The sequence below is a fragment of the Bombina bombina genome, chromosome 1 (assembly GCF_027579735.1).
Source record: "Bombina bombina isolate aBomBom1 chromosome 1, aBomBom1.pri, whole genome shotgun sequence".
Lineage (NCBI taxonomy): Eukaryota > Metazoa > Chordata > Amphibia > Anura > Bombinatoridae > Bombina > Bombina bombina.
This window is the reverse complement of record NC_069499.1, coordinates 1,966,341-1,986,732: the sequence shown is the minus strand read 5'-3', so window position 1 is coordinate 1,986,732 and position 20,392 is coordinate 1,966,341. Positions and strand designations below refer to the sequence as shown.

Genomic DNA, 20,392 nt, shown 5'->3' with positions numbered 1-20,392 from the left:
ACATCACACACTCACCATACTGTATATATAACTACTGTACATCACACACTCACATACTGTATATATAACTACTGTACATCACACACATACTGTATATATAACTACTGTACATCACACACTCACAAACTGTATATATAACTACTGTACATCACACACACACTGTATATATAACTACTGTACATCACACACACATACTGTATATATAACTACTGTACATCACACACACATACTGTATATATAACTACTGTACATCACTCACATACTGTATATATAACTACTGTACATCACTCACATACTGTATATATAACTACTGTACATCACACACACACATATTGTATATATAACTACTGTACATCACACACATACTGTATATATAACTACTGTACATCACACACATACTGTATATATAACTACTGTACATCACACATACTGTATATATAACTACTGTACATCACACACTCACATACTGTATATATAACTACTGTACATCACACACATACTGTATATATAACTACTGTACATCACACACATACTGTATATATAACTACTGTACATCACACACATACTGTATATATAACTACTGTACATCACACACTCACATACTGTATATATAACTACTGTACATCACACTCACATACTGTATATATAACTACTGTACATCACACACATACATACTGTATATATAACTACTGTACATCACACACATACTGTATATATAACTACTGTACATCACACACATACAGTATATCATAACTAATGTACATCACACACTATACTGCTATATATAACATACTGTACATCACACTCACAAACTATAATAACTACTGTACTTCACCACACCAACATATGTATATAATAACTACTGTACATCACACCCACATACGTGTACTATATAACTACTGTAATACACACTCTGTATATATAACTACTGCTACATCACACACTCACATACTGATATATATAACTACTGTACATCAACTCACACAACATGCTGTATATATAACTACTGTACATCAACACTCACCTACTGTATATAAAACTACTGTACATCACCACACATACTGGTATATAAAACTACTGTACGATCACACACATTCTGTATATATACTACTGTACATCACACCACTGTATATATAACTACTGCCTACATCCACACAACTGCTATATATAACTACTGTACATCACACACATACTGTCTATATAACTACTGTACATCACCATACTGTATATATATAACTACTGTACATCACACCACATACTGTATATATATAACTACTGTACATCACACACATACTGTATATATAACTACTGTACATCACACACATACTGTATATATATAACTACTGTACATCACACACACACATACTGTATATATAACTACTGTACATCACACACATACTGTATATATAACTACTGTACATCACACACATACTGTATATATAACTACTGTACATCACTCACATACTGTATATATAACTACTGTACATCACACACATACTGTATATATAACTACTGTACATCACACACACACATATTGTATATATAACTACTGTACATCACACACATACTGTATATATAACTACTGTACATCACACACACATACTGTATATATAACTACTGTACATCACACACATACTGTATATATAACTACTGTACATCACACACACATACTGTATATATAACTACTGTACATCACACACACACATACTGTATATATAACTACTGTACATCACACACATACTGTATATATAACTACTGTACATCACACACATACTGTATATATAACTACTGTACATCACACACACACATACTGTATATATAACTACTGTACATCACACACTCACATACTGTATATATAACTACTGTACATCACACACACACATACTGTATATATAACTACTGTACATCACACACATACTGTATATATAACTACTGTACATCACACACACACATACTGTATATATAACTAATGTACATCACACACATACTGTATATATAACTACTGTACATCACACACTCACATACTGTATATATAACTACTGTACATCACACACTCACTACTGTATATATAACTACTGTACATCACACACATACTGTATATATAACTACTGTACATCACACACATACTGTATATATAACTACTGTACATCACACACATACTGTATATATAACTACTGTACATCACACACTCACATACTGTATATATAACTACTGTACATCACACACTCACATACTGTATATATAACTACTGTACATCACACACACACATATTGTATATATATATATATAACTACTGTACATCACACACACATACTGTATATATAACTACTGTACATCACACACTCACATACTGTATATATAACTACTGTACATCACACACTCACATACTGTATATATAACTACTGTACATCACACTCACATACTGTATATATAACTACTGTACATCACACACTCACATACTATATATATAACTACTGTACATCACACACTCACATACTATATATATAACTACTGTACATCACTCACATACTGTATATATAACTACTGTACATCACACACATACTGTATATATAACTACTGTACATCACACACTCACATACTGTATATATAACTACTGTACATCACACACATATTGTATATATAACTACTGTACATCACACACTCACATACTGTATATATAACTACTGTACATCACACACTCACATACTGTATATATAACTACTGTACATCACACACTCACATACTGTATATATAACTACTGTACATCACACACATACTGTATATATAACTACTGTACATCACACACATACTGTATATATAACTACTGTACATCACACACTCACATACTGTATATATAACTACTGTACATCACACACATACTGTATATATAACTACTGTACATCACACACATACTGTATATATAACTACTGTACATCACACACACACACATACTGTATATATAACTACTGTACATCACACACACACATACTGTATATATAACTACTGTACATCACACACATACCTAGCTTTATATATAACTACTGTAAATCACACACAATACTGTATATATAACTACTGTACATCACACACTACTGTATATATAACTACTGGTACATCACACACATACTGTATATATAACTACTGTACATCACACACATACTGTATATATAACTACTGTACATCACACACATACTGTATATATAACTACTGTACATCACACACATACTGTATATATAACTACTGTACATCACACACACACATACTGTATATATAACTACTGTACATCACACACTGTATATATAACTACTGTACATCACACCACTGTACATCACACACATACTGTATATATAACTACTGTACATCACACCACATACTGTATATATTAACTACTGTACATCACACACTCACATACTGTATATATAACTACTGTACATCACACACACACATACTGTATATATAACTACTGTACATCACACACATACTGTATATATAACTACTGTACATCACACACTCACATACTGTATATATAACTACTGTACATCACACACATACTGTATATATAACTACTGTACATCACACACACACATACTGTATATATAACTACTGTACATCACACACATACTGTATATATAACTACTGTACATCACACTCACATACTGTATATATAACTACTGTACATCACACACATACTGTATATATAACTACTGTACATCACACACTCACATACTGTATATATAACTACTGTACATCACACACATACTGTATATATAACTACTGTACATCACACACTCACATACTGTATATATAACTACTGTACATCACACACACACACATACTGTATATATAACTACTGTACATCACACAGCAACTTTGTATTATAACTACTGTACATCACACCACATACTGTATATATACTACTGTACAGCACACACCTACTGTAGATATAACTACTGTACATCACACATACTGTATATATAATACTGTACATCACACACTCACATACTGTATATATAACAACTGTACATCACACACTCACAATACTGTATATATATATATTACACTACTGTACATCAAACACACATACTGTATATATAACTCTGTACATCACACACATCACATACTGTATATATAACTACTGTAACATCACACCTCACATTACTGTATATATAACTACTGTACATCACACACATCACATACTGTATATATAACTACTGTACATCACTCACATACTGTATATATAACTACTGTACATCACACACATACTGTATATATAACTACTGTACATCACACACATACTGTATATATAACTACTGTACATCACACACATACTGTATATATAACTACTGTACATCACACACTGTATATATACTACTGTACATCCACACACCACATATGTATATATAACTACTGTACATCACACACTCACATACTGTATATATAACTACTGTACATCACACACACACATACTGTATATATAACTACTGTACATCACACACATACTGTATATATAACTACTGTACATCACACACATACTGTATATATAACTACTGTACATCACACACATACTGTATATATAACTACTGTACATCACACACTCACATACTGTATATATAACTACTGTACATCACACACATACTGTATATATAACTACTGTACATCACACACACACATACTGTATATATAACTACTGTACATCACACACACACATACTGTATATATAACTACTGTACATCACACACATACTGTATATATAACTACTGTACATCACACACTGTATATATAACTACTGTACATCACACACTCACATACTGTATATATAACTACTGTACATCACACACACACATACTGTATATATAACTACTGTACATCACACACTCACATACTGTATATATAACTACTGTACATCACACACATACTGTATATATAACTACTGTACATCACACACATACTGTATATATAACTACTGTACATCACACACTCACATACTGTATATATAACTACTGTACATCACACACTCACATACTGTATATATAACTACTGTACATCACACACTCACATACTGTATATATAACTACTGTACATCACACACATACTGTATATATAACTACTGTACATCACACACATACTGTATATATAACTACTGTACATCACACACTCACATACTGTATATATAACTACTGTACATCACACACATACTGTATATATAACTACTGTACATCACACACTCACATACTGTATATATAACTACTGTACATCACACACATACTGTATATATAACTACTGTACATCACACACTCACATACTGTATATATAACTACTGTACATCACACACTCACATACTGTATATATAACTACTGTACATCACACACATACTGTATATATAACTACTGTACATCACACACTCACATACTGTATATATAACTACTGTACATCACACACTCACATACTGTATATATAACTACTGTACATCACACACATACTGTATATATAACTACTGTACATCACACACTCACATACTGTATATATAACTACTGTACATCACACACATACTGTATATATAACTACTGTACATCACACACATACTGTATATATAACTACTGTACATCACACACTCACATACTGTATATATAACTACTGTACATCACACACATACTGTATATATAAACTACTGTACATCACACACATACTGTATATATAACTACTGTACATCACACACTGTATATATAACTACTGTACATCACACACATACTGTATATATAACTACTGTACATCACACACATACTGTATATATAACTACTGTACATCACACACATACTGTACATATAACTACTGTACATCACACACTCACATACTGTATATATAACTACTGTACATCACACACACACACATACTGTATATATAACTACTGTACATCACACACATACTGTATATATAACTACTGTACATCACACACATACTGTATATATAACTACTGTACATCACACACATACTGTATATATAACTACTGTACATCACACACACACATACTGTATATATAACTACTGTACATCACACACATACTGTATATATAACTACTGTACATCACACACTCACATACTGTATATATAACTACTGTACATCACACACATACTGTATATATATAACTACTGTACATCACACACTCACATACTGTATATATAACTACTGTACATCACACACATACTGTACATATAACTACTGTACATCACACACTCACATACTGTATATATAACTACTGTACATCACACACTCACATACTGTATATATAACTACTGTACATCACACACTCACATACTGTATATATAACTACTGTACATCACACACTCACATACTGTATATATAACTACTGTACATCACACACTCACATACTGTATATATAACTACTGTACATCACACACTCACATACTGTATATATAACTACTGTACATCACACACACACATACTGTATATATAACTACTGTACATCACACACTCACATACTGTATATATAACTACTGTACATCACACACATACATACTGTATATATAACTACTGTACATCACACACTCACATACTGTATATATAACTACTGTACATCACACACTCACATACTGTATATATAACTACTGTACATCACACACATACTGTATATATAACTACTGTACATCACACACATACTGTATATATAACTACTGTACATCACACACTCACATACTGTATATATAACTACTGTACATCACACACTCACATACTGTATATATAACTACTGTACATCACACACTCACATACTGTACATATAACTACTGTACATCACACACTCACATACTGTATATATAACTACTGTACATCACACACATACTGTATATATAACTACTGTACATCACACACTCACATACTGTATATATAACTACTGTACATCACTCACATACTGTATATATAACTACTGTACATCACACACATACATATTGTATATATATATATAACTACTGTACATCACACACATATTGTACATATAACTACCGGGCATCACACACTCACACACCGGGCATCACACACTCACACACCGGGCATCACACACTCACACACCGGGCATCACACACTCACACACCGTGCATCACACACTCACACACCGTGCATCACACACTCACACACCGTGCATCACACACTCACACACCGTGCATCACACACTCACACACCGTGCATCACACACTCACACACCGTGCATCACACACTCACACACCGTGCATCACACACTCACACACCGTGCATCACACACTCACACACCGTGCATCACACACTCACACACCGTCCCTCACACACTCACACACCGTGCATCACACACTCACACACCGTCCCCTCACACACTCACACACCGTCCCCTCACACACTCACACACCGTCCCTCACACACTCACACACCGTGCATCACACACTCACACACCGTGCATCACACACTCACACACCGTGCATCACACACTCACACACCGTGCATCACACACTCACATACCGTGCATCACACACTCACATACCGTGCATCACACACTCACATACCGTGCATCACACACTCACATACCGTGCATCACACACTCACATACCGTGCATCACACACTCACATACCGTGCATCACAAACTCACATACCGTGCATCACACACTCACATACCGTGCATCACACACTCACATACCGTGCATCACACACTCACATACCGTGCATCACACACTCACATACCGTGCATCACACACTCACATACCGTGCATCACACACTCACATACCGTGCATCACACACTCACATACCGTGCATCACACACTCACATACCGTACATCACACACTCACATACCGTACATCACACACTCACAACTCACCTGTATGTATCCTCAAGTGGTTTTTTAGGTTTCCTGCCGTAGTAAACTGTTTTCCGCATCCAGACTCTGGGCACATAAACGGCTTCTCTCCATTGTGAGTGCGCATATGAACCTTCAGCCTTTGCAGCACATAGAAGCTTTTCCCACAGCCTTCGGTAGGGCAGGTGAACAAACGCTCATTTCTGAAAACAACAGATAAATGATGTGAGATATATTCCAGCCTATCAGGAGGGGGTCAGTAACCCTCACAGAGCTTTAGCTCCTCCGTCACCAGGTTACATATAGCCGAGCAGAGAGACAGAAAGCAGGGTTACGAGGTGCAATGAGAACTGTCACCCATATACAAAAAACACAATTTATGCTTACCTGATAAATTAATTTCTCTTGTGGTGTATCCAGTCCACGGATTCATCCATTACTTGTGGGATATTCTCCTTCCCAACAGGAAGCTGCAAGAGGATCATCCACAGTAGAGCTGTCTATATAGCTCCTCCCCTAACTGCCACTACCAGTCATTCGACTGAAGACACGTAAGAAAAAGGAGAAACTATAGGGTGCAGTGGTGACTGTAGTTTAAAAAATAAATAACACCTGCCTTAAAATGACAGGGCGGGCCGTGGACTGGATACACCACAAGAGAAAGAAATTTATCAGGTAAGCATAAATTTTGTTTTCTCTTTTAAGGTGTATCCAGTCCACGGATTCATCCATTACTTGTGGGATACCAATACCAAAGCTATAGGACACGGATGAAGGGAGGGACAAGGCAGGAACTTAAACGGAAGGCACCACTGCCTGTAAGACCTTTCTCCCAAAAATAGCCTCCGAAGAAGCAAAAGTATCAAATTTGTAGAACTTAGAAAAAGTATGAAGCGAAGACCAAGTCGCCGACTTACAAATCTGTTCAACAGAAGCCTCATTTTTAAAAGCCCATGTGGAAGCCACCGCTCTAGTAGAGTGAGCTGTAATTCTATCAGGAGGCTGCTGGCCAGCAGTCTCATAAGCTAAACAGATTATACTTCTTAACCAAAAAGAAAGAGAAGTTGCCGAAGCCTTTTGGCCTCTCCTCTGTCCAGAGTAGACAACAAACAAAGCAGATGTTTGACAAAAATCTTTAGTGGCTTGTAATTAGAATTTTAAAGCACGGACCACATCAAGATTGTGTAATAGACGTTCCTTCTTTGAAGAAGGATTAGGACATAGTGAAGGAACAATCTCCTGATTGATATTCTTATTAGATACCACCTTAGGAAGAAACCCAGGTTTGGTACGCAACACTACCTTATCAGCATGGAAAATGAGATAAGGAGAATCACATTGTAAAGCCGATAACTCCGAAACTCATCGAGCCGAGGAGATAGATACCAAAAACCCCTTGAAGGAAAAACCCCTTGAAGAACTTGAAGAACTAAATTTAGACTCCATGGCGGAGCAACAGGTTTAAACACAGGCTTGATTCGAACTAAAGCCTGACAAAACGCCTGAACATCTGGAGTATTAGCCAGACGCTTGTGCAAAAGAATAGACAGAGCAGAAATCTGTCCCTTTAAGGAACTAGCCGACAATCCCTTCTCCAATCCTTCTTGTAGAAAAGATAATATTCTAGGAATCCTGACCTTACTCCATGAGTAACCCTTGGATTCGCAACAATGAAGATATTTACACCATATCTTATGATAGATTTTCCTGGTAACCGGCTTTCGAGTCTGAATTAAGGTATCAATTACCGATTCAGAGAAACCACGCTTTGATAAAATCAAGCATTCAATCTCCAAGCAGTCAGACGCAGAGAAATTAGGTTTGGATGGTTGAAAGGACCCTGAAGTTGAAGGTTCTGCCTCAGCGGCAGGGTCCATGGTGGACAGGATGACATGTCCACCAGGCCTGCATACCAAGTCCTGCGTGGCCAAGCAGGTGCTATCAAAATCACCAAAGCTCTCTCCTGCCTGATATTGGCAATCAGACGAGGGAGCAGAGGAAACGGTGGAAACACATAAGCCAGGTTGAAGGACCAAGGCGCTGCTAGAGCATCTATCAGCGTTGCCTTGGGGTCCCTGGACCTGGTCCCGTAACAAGGAAGCTTGGCGTTCTGGCAAGACGCCATGAGATCCAGTTCTGGTTTGCCCCAAAGTTGAATCAACTGAGCAAATACCTCCGGATGGAGTTCCCATTCTCCCGGATGAAAAGTCTGCCGACTTAGAAAATCCGCCTCCCAGTTCTCGACACCTGGGATATGGATAGCTGATAGATGGCAAGAGTGAACCTCTACCCATAGAATTATCTTTGAAACCTCCATCATTGCTAGGGAACTCCTTGTTCCCCCCTGATGGTTGATGTAGGCTACACTCGTTATATTGTCAGACTGAAATCTGATGAACCTGACCCTAGCTAGCTGAGGCCACGCCTGAAGAGCATTGAAAATCGCTCTTAGTTCCAGAATGTTTATCGGAAGGAGTGCCTCCTCCTGAGTCCACGAGCCCTGAGCCTTCAGGGAGTTCCAGACTGCACCCCAACCCAGAAGGCTGGCATCTGTCGTTACTATAGTCCAATCTGGCCTGCGGAAGCTCATCCCTTTGGACAGATGGACCTGACAGCCACCAGAGAAGAGAATCCCTGGTTTCTTGATTCAGATTTAGTAGAGGGGACAAATCTGTGTAATCCCCATTCCACTAACTGAGCATGCAAAGTTGCAGCGGTCTGAGATGTAGGCGGGCAAACGGTACTATGTCCATTGCTGCTACCATTAAACCGATTACTTCCATACACTGAGCCACTGAAGGACGAGAAGTGGAATAAAGAACACGGCAAGAGTCTAGAAGTTTTGACAATCTGGCCTTCGTTAGGTAAATCTTCATTTCTACCGAATCTATCAGAGTCCCTAGGAATGAAAACAGAATTTATGCTTACCTGATAAATTACTTTCTCCAACGGTGTGTCCGGTCCACGGCGTCATCCATTACTTGTGGGAAATGTTCTCCCCCACAGGGAAAGGCAAGGAGAGCACACAGCAAGAGCTGTCCATATAGCTCCCCCTCTGGCTCCGCCCCCCAGTCATTCGACCAACGGTTAGGAGAAAAAGGAGAAACTATAGGGTGCCGTGGTGACTGTAGTGTATAAAGAAAAATTTTTTCAACCTGATTAAAAAAAACCAGGGTGGGCCGTGGACTGGACACACCGTTGGAGAAAGTAATTTATCAGGTAAGCATAAATTCTGTTTTCTCCAACATTGGTGTGTCCGGTCCACGGCGTCATCCATTACTTGTGGGAACCAATACCAAAGCTTTAGGACACGGATGAAGGGAGGGAGCAAATCAGGTTACCTAAACAGAAGGCACCACGGCTTGAAAACCTTTCTCCCCAAAACAGCCTCCGAAGAAGCAAAAATATCAAATTTGTAGAATTTGGCAAAAGTGTGCAGAGAAGACCAAGTCGCTGCCTTACATATCTGGTCAACAGAAGCCTCGTTCTTATAGGCCCATGTGGAAGCCACAGCCCTAGTAGAGTGAGCTGTGATACGGTCAGGAGGCTGCCGTCCGGCAGTCTCATAAGCCAAGCGGATAATGCTTTTCAGCCAGAAAGAGAGAGAGGTAGCAGTAGCTTTTTGACCTCTCCTCTTACCAGAGTAAACGACAAACAAGGATGAGGTTTGTCTAAAATCTTTTGTTGCTTCTAAATAGAACTTTAAAGCACGAACAACATCTAAATTGTGTAATAAACGTTCCTTCTTTGAAACTGGATTCGGACACAAAGAAGGAACAACTATTTCCTGGTTGATGTTCTCGTTGGAAACAACTTTTGGAAGGTACCAGGCTTAGTACGCAAAACAACCTTATCTGAATGGAACACCAGATAGGGTGGATCACACTGCAAAGCAGATAATTCAGAAACTCTTCTAGCAGAAGAAATAGCAACCAAAAACAGAACTTTCCAAGATAGTAACTTAATATCTATGGAATGTAAAGGTTCAAACGGAACCCCTTGAAGAACTGAAATAACTAAATTTAGACTCCAAGGAGGAGTCATGGGTCTGTAGACAGGCTTGATTCTAACCAAAGCCTGAACAAAAGCTTGTACATCTGGCAAAGCTGCCAGTCGTTTGTGCAACAAGACGGATAATGCAGAAATCTGTCCTTTTGGAGAACTAGCTGACAATCCTTTATCCAAACCTTCTTGGAGAAAGGAGAGAATCTTTGGAATTTTAGTCTTACTCCAGGAGAATCCTTTGGATTCACACCAACAGATATATTTTTTCCATATTTTATGGTAAATCCTTCTAGTCACAGGTTTTCTGGCTTGGACCAGAGTATCAATCACAGAATTTGAAAACCCACGCTTGGATAAAATCAAGCGTTCAATTTCCAAGCAGTTAGCTGCAGAGAAACTAGATTGGGATGTTCGAATGGACCTTGTACTAGAAGGTCCTGTCTCAAAGGTAGCTTCCATGGTGGAGCCGATGACATATTCACCAGGTCTGCATACCAAGTCCTGGGTGGCCACGCAGGAGCTAACAGAATCACTGAGGCCTTCTCCTGTTTGATCCTGGCTATGAGCCTGGGGAGGAGAGGAAACGGTGAAAACACATATGCTAGGTTGAACGACCAAGGTGCCACTAATGCATCCACTAGAGTCGCCTTGGGATCCCTGGATCTGGACCCGTAGCAAGGAATCTTGAAGTTCTGACGGGACGCCATTAGATCCATGTCTGGAATGCCCCATAATTGGGTTAACTGAGCAAAGACCTCCGGATGGAGTTCCCACTCCCCCGGATGGAAAGTCTGACGACTCAAATAGTCCGCCTCCCAGTTGTCTACTCCTGGGATGTGAATAGCAGATAGATGGCAGGAGTGATTCTCTGCCCATTGGATTATCTTGGTTACTTCCTTCATCGCTAGGGAACTCTTTGTTCCCCCCTGATGATTGATGTACGCAACAGTCGTTATGTTGTCCGACTGAAATCTTATGAACCTGGCTTCCGCTAGCTGAGGCCAAGCCAGGAGCGCATTGAATATAGCTCTTAGTTCCAAAATGTTTATCGGGAGAAGCGACTCCTCCCGCGACCATAGGCCCTGAGCTTTCAGAGAGTCCCAGAGTCCCAGACCGCGCCCCACCCCAAGAGGCTGGCGTCGGTCGTGACGATGACCCACTCCGGTCTGCGGAAAATCATTCCCTGAGACAGGTGATCCTGGGTCAACCACCAGAGAAGTGAGTCCCTGGTTACCTGGTCTACTTGAATTTGGGGAGACAAGTCTGTATAGTCCCCATTCCACTGATTGAGCATGCACAGCTGTAATGGTCTTAGATGAATTCGAGCAAAAGGAACCACATCCATTGCTGCGACCATTAGTCCTATTACTTCCATGCATTGAGCTATGGAGGGTTGAGGAATAGAGTGAAGAACTCGACAAGCTTTTAGAAGCTTTGTCTTTCTGACGTCTGTGAGAAAGATCTTCATTTCCACAGAATCTATTATTGTTCCCAGAAAAGGAACCCTTGTGGACGGTGACAGTGAACTTTTTTCTATGTTCACTTTCCACCAGTGAGATCTGAGAAAAGCCAACACAATGTCTGTATGAGCCCTCGCTTTGGAAAGAGACGACGCTTGGATTAGGATGTCGTCTAGATAAGGTGCTACAGCGATGCCCCTCTGTCTTAGGACCGCTAGAAGGGACTCTAGCACCTTTGTGAAGATTCTGGGAGCGATGGCTAAACCGAATGGAAGAGCCACAAACTGGTAATGTTTGTCCAGAAAGGCGAACCTCAGGAACTGATGATGAGATTTGTGGATTGGGATATGCAGATACGCATCCTTCAGATCCACGGTAGTCAAAAATTGACCCTGCTGGATTGTTGGTAAGATTGTCCGAATGGTTTCCATCTTGAAGGATGGAACTCTGAGGAACTTGTTTAATATCTTTAAATCCAGAATTGGCCTGAAAGTTCCCTCTTTTTTGGGAACCACAAACAGGTTTGAGTAAAACCCTAGACCTTGTTCCCCGGAGTGGACTGGGTTTATCACTCCCATCTTTGATAGGTCTCTTACACAATGTAAGAATGCCTGTTTCTTTATCTGGTCTGAAGATAAGCGAGACAGGTGGAACCTTCCCTTTGGAGGAAGTCCCTTGAATTCTAACAGGTATCCCTTGGAAACTATCTCTAGTGCCCAGGGATCCAGAACATCTCTTGCCCAAGCCTGAGCGAAGAGAGATAGTCTGCCCCCTACCAGATCCGGTCCCGGATCGGGGGATACCTGTTACGGTTACCCTTAGTCTCGCTGAGAGATGGACCGCTTAGTAGCCTGGATCCCTATTGCTAAAGAGGGGAGAAGCTGCTTTCCATAGTATTCTATATGAGTCTCGCAAATATAGAATAATCTCCCTTAGCTGCAGTACAGCTAGGATACCCTTCTGCCCACAAAAACGAGTCAACGCTGCGATTGAGGGTCAAACAAGAACTCAGGACTGGGATGCCCAGCCTGCTTTTTATTAAGGTTACATGCACACAGGGCACTCCCAGGGGGAGAGGGGGGGAAGCACAAAATCCCCCATCACACATTTAGATAGAGAGCACTGTCCTTTGACAGGCCACAATAGGATTACAGTACTTAAGATAACAAGTTTACAAGTTCATCTTATCAATTAGCAGTCTGGCTCCAGAGGTGATTAGACAATAGTTTCTAAAAGCTGAAAAAAAAGAGTTAACTCTTTATGAAATGAAACTTGTTACAGTTTTCTTGGAGCCCTTCTTAGGCGCTGGCTTGCTGGTTCAGGCATTGCTGCTGGGAAATAAGCTCTTCACAACAGAATAACTAATGCTTCTGTAACATTGCTCCCTTTCTGTGGAACACTCTGGCAGACACGGTCTGACCCCTTTTCGGGGCAGACTAAGGCTGTCCAGACCGCTGGTTATGCGGGGCTGAGGTCGGTTTGTCTGGACAACCCGTCGGCGTTGCCATTCTGTTTCCCAGGTCTGTAAGTAATGGTGAAATTGAAGGTTTGCAACGATAAGCTCCAACGTAATAGCCTGCCCTTTAAATCCAGAATTGGCCTGAAAGTTCCCTCTTTTTTGGGAACCACAAACAGGTTTGAGTAAAACCCTAGACCTTGTTCCCCGGAGTGGACTGGGTTTATCACTCCCATCTTTGATAGGTCTCTTACACAATGTAAGAATGCCTGTTTCTTTATCTGGTCTGAAGATAAGCGAGACAGGTGGAACCTTCCCTTTGGAGGAAGTCCCTTGAATTCTAACAGGTATCCCTTGGAAACTATCTCTAGTGCCCAGGGATCCAGAACATCTCTTGCCCAAGCCTGAGCGAAGAGAGATAGTCTGCCCCCTACCAGATCCGGTCCCGGATCGGGGGATACCCCTTCAAGCTGTCTTGGTAGCAGCAGCAGGTTTCTTGGTTTGTTTACCCTTGTTCCAGCCTTGCATGGGCTTCCAAGCGGGTTTGGGCTGGGCCGCGTTACCTTCTTGTCTAGCGGCAGTGGAGTTATTAGCCGGTCCGTTCCTGAAATTGCGAAAATTAGACTTGTTCTTAGCCTTAAAAGGCCTATCCTGTGGGAGGGCATGGCCCTTACCCCCAGTGATGTCTGAAATAATTTCCTTCAATTCCGGCCCAAAAAGGGTCTTACCCTTGAAAGGAATATTCAGTAACTTAGTCTTGGACGACACGTCTGCCGACCAGGATTTTAGCCAAAGCGCCCTCCGCGCTACTATAGCTTTTTCGCCGCCAATTTCGTTATTTGAAAGGCGGCATCCAATATAAAGGAATTAGCTAACTTTAATGCGTGAATTCTGTCCATGACTTCTTCATAGGAAGTCTCTTTCTGGAGCGACCTTTCTAGTTCTTCGAACCAAAAGGATGGAGCTGAAGTGACAGTAATAACACACGTAGCTGGTTGAAGGATGAACCCTTGCTGAACAAAAATCTTTTTAAGCAATCCTTCCAATTTTTTATCCATAGGATCTTTGAAAGTGCAGCTGTCCTCTATAGGAATAGTTGTGCGCTTCGCTAGTGTTGAAACAGCTCCCTCAACCTTCGGGACCGTTTGCCATGCGTCCCTTCTAGGGTCTACTATGGGAAACATTTTCTTGAATATAGGAGGTGGGGCAAAGGGTACACCTGGCTTCTCCCACTCCTTTTCCACTATGTTTGCTACCCTCTTAGGTATTGGAAAAGCGTCGTCGTGCACTGGGACCTCTAAAAATTTGTCCAATTTGCACAACTTCTCTGGTACTACCATGGAATCACAGTCATCCAGAGTAGCTAATACCTCCTTAAGCAAAGCGTGGAGATGTTCTAGCTTAAACTTAAATGCCACTAGATCAGGTTCTGCCTGTTGAGAAATTTTTCCTGAGTCTGAAATTTCACCCTCAGACAGCCCTTCCCTCCCAGCCAATTCCGATTGATGTGAGGGTAAAATAGATAAGGCATCGTCAGCGTCTGATTGTTCATCCTTTTTATCTGTATTTAAAACTGAACAATCACGCTTTCTCTGAAAAACTGGCAGTTTGGATAAAAGATTTGCTATAGAATTATCAACTACTGCTGATAATTGTTGCATAGAAATAAGCACTGCGCGGGCAAAGCTGGTGTAGACACAGAAGGAGAGGATGTAGAGCTATTCCCACTACCTTCATTAGATAAATCATCTTGGGCAACATTATGAAAAATAACAGAGCTGTCCTGATTTTGTTTGGACGCTATGGCGAAATTATCACAAACACTCGAAGGGGGAACCACATTTGTCTCTATACACACAGAACATAGGTTATCTGATGGAACAGACATGTTAAACAGATTTAGGCAGGCAAACAATGCAATAAAAACGATTTTAAACAAAAACGTTACTGTCTCTTTAAATAATAAAATGACACATTTATTTCTGAATGTTCAAAAAACTATGAAGGCAATATCCGATTTTTCTGAAATTTGGACCCCAGTGTCTTAATGCTTAGAAAGTATTGCACAGCAAATATGGAGACTATAGCTCTTAAAACAAGCAAACCGGAGCTAATTGTTGGATTTAACCGTTTTTACACACCACAATCCCAGCTACAGCCTTGCTGCAGCTTTTTACCTTCCTTAGGGGTCACCATTCACAGAAAAAAGCCTTTTGGAGTCACTTTCTGAACCACAGGACCCTCTCACATGAATCTGCATGCACTGCCTTGAAATTCAACTGCACAGCTGAAGTGCCAAAATGAGGCTTCCTCCCTCAGCACACTAGAGTGAAGGGGCCTTCCTGACTAGATTTAGGTGTCTAAAACAAGCCAGATCAATAAAAAACATTCCCAAGTGTATGTGAGCTTATAAAATATTTCAAATGGTATAATATTGTAATAAAAACCAATCGATTTAGCCCCTAACAGTGTCTACCAGCATAAAAAACAAAAAGGGGAAGCCTGTTATCTTTTTTGCTGAGGTGAAAGAAAAATGGCTTACCGTTTCCCCTGAGGGGAAAAATGACTGTCATCTAGCATTAGCCTGTGTTGTTAGAAGGAGACTAGTCATACCTGAAGCAGATGAGTCTGCAAACTGTTACCCCCAACTGAAGTTCTCTTGTTTCAACAGTCCTGCGTGGTAACAGTAATGGATTTTAGTTACTTGTGCTAAAATCATAGCCCTCTTAAACAGAAATCTTCATCACTTTTCTGTTATAGAGTAAATAGTACAAGCCAGCACTATTTTAAAATAACAAACTCTTGATAGAAGAATAAAAAACTACAACTAACACCACAAACTCCTCGCCATCCCCGTGGTAGATGCTACTTGTTCAGAGCGGCAAGGAGAATGACTGGGGGGCGGAGCCAGAGGGGGAGCTATATGGACAGCTCTTGCTGTGTGCTCTCCTTGCCTTTCCCTGTGGGGGAGAACATTTCCCACAAGTAATGGATGACGCCGTGGACCGGACACACCAATGTTGGAGAAACTCTTGTTAGAGGTGATAGAGAACTCTTTCCTTCGTTCACCTTCCATCCATGGGACTTCAGAAATGCCAGAACAATGTCCATATGGGACCTTGCGATTTGAAAAGTCGCCGCCTGTATTAGAATGTCGTCTAAGTAAGGGGCTACTACTATACCCCGCGGCCTTAGGACCGCTAGGAGGGACCCTAGAACCTTCGTAAAGATTCTAGGTGCCGTGGCCAACCCGAAGGGAAGAGCCACAAACTGGTAGTGCCTGTCTAGAAAGGCAAACCTGAGAAAACAATGATGATCTTTGTGTATCGGGATGTGAAGATAAGCATCCTTTAAGTCTACGGTAGTCATATATTGACCCTCCTGGATCATAGGAAGGATGGTTCGAATAGTCTCCATCGTAAAGGATGGGACTCTGAGAAATTTGTTTAAGATCTTGAGATCTAAGATTGGTCTGAATGTTCCCTCTTTCTTAGGAACCACAAACAGATTTGAATAGAAGTCCTGCCCCTGTTCCTCCTTTGGAACTGGGTGGATCACTCCCATAACTAGGAGGTCTCGAACACAATGTAAGAATGCCTCTCTCTTTATCTGGTTTACAGATAAATGTGAGAGATGAAATCTCCCTTTTGGGGGAGAGGTTTTGAATTCCAGAAGATAACTCTTGGACACAATTTCCAATGCCCAGGGATCCTGGACATCTCTTGCCCAAGCCTGGGCGAAGAGAGAGAGTCTACCCCCTACTAGATCCGTTTCCGGATCGGGGGCTGCTCCTTCATGCTGTCTTAGAGGCAACAGAAGGATTTTTGGCCTGTTTCCCCTTGTTCCAAGTCTGGTTAGGTCTCCAGACCGGCTTAGACTGGGCAAAAGTTCCCTCTTGCTTTGTGTTAGAGGAAGTTGAAGCTGTGCCACTATTGAAGTTTCGAAAGGGCCGAAAACTAGACTGTTTGGTCCATAATTTGTTGGACCTGTCTTGAGGAAGGGAGTGACCTTTTCCTCCATTGATGTCAGAAATGATCTCCTTCAGTCCAGGCCTGAATAGGGTCTGTCCTTTGAAGGGAATGTTGAGAAGTTTAGACGTTGAAGTCACGTCAGCTGACCAGGATTTAAGCCATAGCGCCCTACGCGACTGAATAGCAAAACCTGAATTTTTAGCCGTTAGCTTGGTTAAATGAACAACGGCGTCAGAAACAAATGAATTGGCTAGCTTAAGGGCCCTAAGCTTGTCAATAATATCTTCCAACGGGGTTTCAACCTGTAGAGCCTCCTCTAGAGACTCAAACCAGAAAGCAGCAGCAGCAGTGACTGGGGCAATGCATGCAAGAGGCTGGAGAATGAAACCTTGTTGAATAAAAAATTTCTTAAGGTAACCCTCTAATTTTTTTGTCCATTGGATATGTGTGAGAACAGCAGTGGATCTTAGTTACAAACCGCTAAGATCATCAAAAACAACTCCGGTACCATTTGAAAATAATAAACTTTTGATTGAAGATAAACTACATTAATGCACCACATCTCTCTAGCTACTTCCCTTGTCGAGAGCTGCGAGAGAATGACTGGGAGTGACAGTTAGGGGAGGAGCTATATAGACAGCTCTGCTGTGGGTGATACTCTTGCAGCTTCCTGTTGGGAAGGAGAATATCCCACAAGTAATGGATGAATCCGTGGACCGGATACACCTTACAAGAGTAATAGGGTGGGGGCTAAGAGAATGAAATTGAAGTAGCACAGTAAACCTTCTACACCCAGTACCCCTAGCAGCTCTTACCTACAGGGCACTGAATGGGTTAAACTTGCCAGAATAAAACACCAAAATGCCTTAGAGCCATCAGATCAAATTCACAGCAGCTGAAGCAGAAAAGGATGCAAGGAGAGGGGGCGGGGCTTATCCCCATAACAATATTCAGGCCCAAGGAGAGGGGCGGGGTTTATCCCCATAACAATATGCAGGCCCAGGGAGAGGGGTGGGGCTTATCCCCATAACAATATGCAGGACCATAACATGAGCAATATTTTGAAATAACTGTCAAAATGTAAAATTGTGGAAAAAAACAGCTCTCCTAAGGCCCCTGTGCCCAACTGCAAGAGACAATTCAAGAGACAATACCCATTTGTAGAAAAATGCAAAATTATTTTTTTGGAGGTAAAAAATGGTAAACTGAGCTACTATGGAGTCCTAAAGATGCTAGATAAGAACAATCCTGTACCTCATTCCCCCAAATTCCCATGTTAAATGCATAGGTAAAGCACATCAGGTGTAAGGCTGTGACCCCCAGCTATGTACTACCTGAAAGAAGAAGAGTACTATTGGATAGCTCCTGGGTTGTGTAGTGCATGAGTCACTAACCTGAACTGAAGCCTCCCCTTCACTGTGTCTTACCAGCACAGGTTGCTGATCCAGTAGAGAGCCCATCCAGTGCAAGTAACACTACTGCACAGGATACTGCAGATATACCTGTCACCCCTCAGGGGGAGGTTAGGGAACAGTCCCTGCGATGCCTGAGGGAAGTTATGGCTGTTAGATTACCCACTAGGGTAATGGAAAGCACATAACAGAGGTAATCTCATCCCTGTTTCACTCAGAGTCTTCTCAAATCTTCTTGCCTAGGGGTATTG

The 20,392-nt window shown here is 40.7% G+C and overlaps 1 protein-coding gene across 1 annotated transcript in view; it reads right to left on the bottom strand.

The window, feature by feature from the left end:
* ZNF410 (zinc finger protein 410) overlaps positions 1 to 20,392 on the bottom strand; it is a gene marked incomplete in the record, with an annotated part of 101,198 nt that overhangs the window by 1,742 nt on the left and 79,064 nt on the right. The window contains 1 exon segment of the mRNA XM_053697057.1: positions 7,859 to 8,040. Coding sequence (XP_053553032.1) covers positions 7,859 to 8,040 — 182 coding nt within the window.